Consider the following 5559-nt stretch of genomic DNA (forward strand, 5'->3'; position numbering starts at 1 on the left):
ATATATATATATATATATATATATATATATTCAAGCCATGGATAGTTGAATCCATGGATAAAAAATTCCATGGATATGGAGGGCTGACTGTATTAGTAAAATATACATATTCAAATGATATAAGTTGGTATAATATTGCAAGTTCAGACCAAGAAGGTGTGCCTATCTCTTCTAAACAGCATACACAATTATGGTGCTTTCATACCAGTTTAACTGTCATGGCTCCATCTGACCGAATCCTAGGCTGTGTAGATTGGTGAAGTATTTGAGGTTCTTTGCTGGAGAACTTGAATGCTTTTGTTTGGGTGGAGCATGCTAGAGATTTCTAAGTCTCTCACTAAACTACAAATCCCAGGATTTCATAAGATGGAATTAAACTGCTATCATGGTTGCAGTGTGGATACACTCCATGATGGACTTTGTGAGCAGCAGGTTTAGGAAGAACTGGAAAGATCTAGCACACAGACAGGCCTCTTTTCCAAGGATATACCATCTTCAGACACCCCATAGGAGTGAATACCTTCTTCCTTGTGCCTGTACCTCTGGTCTCTTTGTGTGTATGTATGTAGAGAACAAGAAACCCTCATGAGAAGCAGGAAGCTCACTACTTGACTATAGACTAGCTACCATTACTCAACCTAACCTTGTACTCCTAAAAGGACTTTTACAATCTCTATTCAGGCCTATATCCAATATAAATGAGATGTTGCTCCTTCATGTTTGGGATGGCAACATCTTTCTTATGAGCTATGAGGTTTGTAGGTGAAATTGTAAAGAATTTAGCAAGAGGGTGCAAAGACTGCCTTGTATGGGTCTTAATCCTACAAGATGTGATGCTGTCCACTAGTTTAGGTGGCTTGAAAAATGATTAGACAAGATACTTGGAGGAAACAGGTATCAATGATTATTAGGCATGGTAAGGTGGAATTTCTACATTCCGAGGCAGGATAGCCTTGAGCACCAATTTCTAGGGACAAGAGGGGCTCATGCTATCACCTTGATGCCTTGGTTGTAAGCTTCCCTGGAAATTTTGGTTGCTATTAGGAACAATGCTTGACTAGATAGACCAGGGTGGGAATTGTGCAGTCTTCCAGATGTTATTGAAGTACAACATCTCCCAGCAGTCCTAGTCCAGCATAGCCAGTTGTGAAGAATGGTGGGAGTTGCTATTCAACAACCTGAAGGGTTGCACGAGTTCCATATATGAGATAGATCTTGCTCTGATCCAGCAGGTCTCTTAGATTTGTATAATTATGTCATTTTTTAAAAAGCAAAGTTCAAAACAGTTACTTTTTGGAGTGCAGCTTGCAATCTCCCAGTGAGCACGGACATTGGCCATGCTGTCTGGAAGAATTCTGGAACTTGTGGTCTAAAAGTCATGGACAGTTTTGAGCTCTCAGATGATATCTTGGCTGCTGTCCTGTCTGAAACAGTGTTCTGTCATTGTACTTACCTGGAGGTCAAGGAGGGTGATGCTGGCCAACAAAGTGACAAAAGAAGGGAGCTTCCCTGTTGCATCTCATGGGGCCAGTCAGTGGCCTGTTTTAGGGAAAGGGTGAAGCTGCACTCAAATGCTGTCCAGCAGCATTGCACAGCCTGAAAAAAATAGTTGCACAAGAAGGTGCTAGGTACCTTTTTATGCAAGTTTGGAAAAAGTAGTCACACTTGCATAACCATAGTTTTTTGGGCTATGTGGCCATGTTCTAGCAGAGTTTCTTTCTGACATTTCGCCAGCATTCTTTCTCTGAAGATGCCAGCCACAGATGCTGGCGAAACATCAGAAAGAAACTCTGCTAGAATATGACCACATAGCCCGAAAAACCCACAAAAAACTATGGATGCTGGCCATGAAAGCCTTCGACTTTACACTTGCATAACCCCTAGTTAAGTCAACCCCTAGTTAAGTGCAAGTCACCAAGAGGATGTCACCCCTTGTCTAGGGCATCATGCCCCATCAGTCATCATTGTACCCACAAGTCTCAGAGGTGGAGACTTTTGTGAGATCCTTGGGTCTGATATTATGATCTAGCTTAAGCCATTCAGCTGCCCTTTGCTCGCTTACCAGTTGATGGGAATCAGTGGAGCAGCTAGTCAGAGGATGATTTCAGGCCAAGTGCAGTGCTCTGTTGCCATTTCCACTGGATGCTTCAGCAGCCTTGTTAAGCCCATTGGAGGATGACATGGGTACCTTGACACCTTCTTAATGACAGAGCACTCTCTTTCTGAATGGGCATAGAACCTACTGAGCTGAGCTTCAATTATTTCTCATTGCTGCCCACAGATCATGGGGAAATCTCCTATGTCCTGAGCCTGACACTCAAGCCAAGCACGTGCTAACATAACAAAGATCTGGCATCCTGAACAGCAGTGTCTCCCTGCCCCCTTCTGCCTTCCGGCTTATCCACTCCACAGTTCATCACGCCCGAGTCCCCACATTCCCTTCCCACAAGGACTGATTAAAACTACGGGCATTTTGCTAGGCAAGGCTCTGGGAGATTCTACCTCCCTGTGACCTACAAGTGCTCTATAGCCTTGGGAGGCACAAGTTTGCTTTTGACAATGATTTAATCCCCTCTTGCTGCCAAGAGAGACTTGGCCCTATGGCAGAAAGAGCCGATAGGAGAAGGGCTAGAGAAAAGGTATGGGGGGGGGAGGAATAAAAAGATGATAACTCACAATGACTATGTCTAATGTAGGGGGAGTAAAATGTACCAGGAATGGGACATACTGTATGTCCAGAAAAGCTCAGAGAGGAGCAAAAAGAAAGAGATAGGGAAACAGCACTGGCAAGAAGAGAGATGCAGTTATGAAACTCCAGAAAACCTACGATTAGTTAGCAACTTAAGTCCACAGAGGTTGCTTTGTTTCAGTGACAACAGATACAAAGTGAGAGGTTTGATCCTAACAAGGCATGCCACTGCAATTGCACCTTCCATCTATAACAATAAGGGACATTTTTTCTTCTGCCTTCAGAATACATACCGCCTCATTCAGGTATCCTCAAAAGTTGACAAGGCTGGGAAGTGTCCTTTAATCCAAATAAACACATTTATACTGTTCTTGCAGCCTGCCTCATAATTCCTTTGCAGCCTGCTGCCAAGAAAGAAAGCATATATGTGTAGGGCAGGGAGGAAGTCTGTTCAATGCCTTTTTACTAAGCAAAAACACACTCACAGACCTGCACAAGAAATCCCCAAAAGTTTTTAACTTGCCTTGCTGCAAACTAGCAGAGTACTGAGGGAAAGGAAATTAGATCAATTCTGATCAACTTAAATCCTGTTATGCATCTGTCCCTATGTATACACATAGTATAGTCAGCAACTTTACTTGCTGTTTAGTAGGTACCAAGTGCAGAGTATCCAGCATAAGGTACATCTGCTCTGCTTGGACTGACCTTATTCCCAAATAGTTCTCTCCACAATACAATTTGTAGCACATTAGGTCATTTCCTACCTATCTATTCCAAATTTCCTCTTGATTCAGAGGGGTGAGTATAAAAGTTAAAAAGAGATGTATAAAGGAATAGAGGAATAAGGGATGGAGATACATTTTGAGTGTTTTACCTGGACATGGTCATCTCAGCCTGAGGGCTCTGCGATTTCTCCAATCCCAGCTTGGTAAATATCCCCACCAGCACCATGATGGCCACTACACCACAGATAATATATACAATCATGTTGGTCTTATCTCTGGTGGGATTCATGGGGGACTCATCCACTTTTGGTGGTGGTTGGCCTGTGTTGACCCATTCTGGTGTCTCATAGTTGGAACAGCCACTTTGGTCCAGTCGTCCACCTGTGAACTGGCAGCAGAAACGATACCCACAGGTCCCGCAACAAAACTTGTAGATCCCTGAATTGCAGTTAAATGGAGGGTCCCACTGGCCCATAACATCATAGTAGCCAAGACACCGATCACCCCGAAGTAAGGCCTCAGTGGGAGCAACAGCTGTGTCTTCCACGGTAGGACCCAAGGTGATGTTGCCACTGGTCTCCGTCTGCATCTCCAATTCAGGTTTTGGGGTACTAGGATTTCCAGTCCAAACCTGTCCTGAATCCAACAGAATGAGGCAACAAAATCCAAAAATATAACTCCGTTCCATTTGCATGCCACTCCACCTCATCATTGGAACTGCCTTCTCTCACACTGCTTCAAGAGACTGACTTCCCAAACACAGGGGGTGAAATTTTTGTTTTGTCTAGAGATACAACAAAGAGGGGATTTAAAAAGAAAATCCCAGTTAAAAGCTAGATTACACAACAATAGCACATCTCTTCATTGACCACTTCTAGTGGGGAAGAAATAGTCCAGCCTTTCCTTGCAAAACAGTTTTCTCCAAGACAAATCACACAATCCATAGGAACCTGCCAGCCAAGGAAAAGATGTGGAAAAGGTAGGAGTGAAGACAGGAGTTTAAAGTTTTTTAAAAAGATAAGAAAAGGGAGACAAAGGTAAGGAAAAATATATATATAATGGCATGCAGTGCTATGTAAGTCAAGTGACAATCTCACAAATTCCCTTGCGATCCCTGGAGTTGGAAGATGTACAATTCTCCTCCTCTTCTTTGCCTTTGAGTAGCAAATACTCTGTTTCTAATTTCATGTGAAAAGCTGCTCTGAACTACATTCCCATCTTGGCTTGCACAGAATCCTGGAGGCAGCCCGTCTCCTCCTTTCTTTCTCTTTCGCTCCCTCTGCTTCAGAGACACTGTGCTTTCTGGAGGGTGAAAAAAAATCCTTTGCACCAGTGAGAGAAAGGGAGGGATCATCAAAAGGGGAAAGAAAGGAAAAGAGAGAGGAGGAGGAGGAGATGGGGAGGAGAAGGAGGGAGCAGATAGGAGGAGTAAAAAAAAAGTCTTTATTCCTTCTTAAAGCCAGACCCACAATTGCCCGCCAGTTTATAAAGCAGACTGGAGAAGAGCCTTCGCCAACTCCTCTAGGACACTCGATGTCCTCTGTGCAAAGTCCTGGCTTAGAGCCAGAGGTTGTCATCAGGCCAGGAGGCATGCAAGAGGACACCAGCAGCTCCTTATTGACCGTGCCCATGGGCACTCATGCCCAAGTGGCAAGATCCTGGCTGGCTAACTAGAAACACACATCAGATGCTACTTGTATGGGAGAGAAGGAGGCAGAGAAGAGACTGGATGTTGTCTACTGGATTCCTCTCTTCTGTTTCCTTGTGTGCCACTCCACTGCTGAGAAGAACAGCTACCCTCTAATAAAAAGGAATTCGCACACCCTGATAACTTTAATTTGCCAGCATCAGTACTGCAATGCTGTGTTTGACAGCACTGTTGCAAAAGCATGTTAATCCTGATACAACAACAACTTCCCTTTCTGCCCGCAAGCATAACATTTTGCAGGAAAAATAGCAACTTCACTAAATTTAACCTAGAAAAAAAAAAAAGAAAAAAAAAAGGTAAATTTAAGTTGCAGTTTTGGAAACCTTCATATGATTGGCTGTACAGTGTGTTAATTTCAGTTACACAACCCACCCACCCAGTCAATGGCTCAACCACTGAGGTATTAAGGACTGTTTATGAACATTCATACAGATCAT

The 5559-nt window shown here is 43.5% G+C and overlaps 1 protein-coding gene across 1 annotated transcript in view; it reads right to left on the reverse strand.

Moving 5' to 3' along the window:
* Window positions 1-4729, reverse strand: part of SHISA8 (shisa family member 8) — a 59740-nt gene extending 55011 nt beyond the window's left edge. The window contains exon 1 of the mRNA XM_042467758.1: window positions 3564-4729. Coding sequence (XP_042323692.1) covers window positions 3564-4126 — 563 coding nt within the window. The 5' untranslated portion in view covers window positions 4127-4729. The remainder of the gene's footprint in view (window positions 1-3563) is intronic.
* Window positions 4730-5559: the final 830 nt, after the last annotated feature.

This window comes from Sceloporus undulatus, chromosome 5 (genome assembly GCF_019175285.1).
Source record: "Sceloporus undulatus isolate JIND9_A2432 ecotype Alabama chromosome 5, SceUnd_v1.1, whole genome shotgun sequence".
Lineage (NCBI taxonomy): Eukaryota > Metazoa > Chordata > Lepidosauria > Squamata > Phrynosomatidae > Sceloporus > Sceloporus undulatus.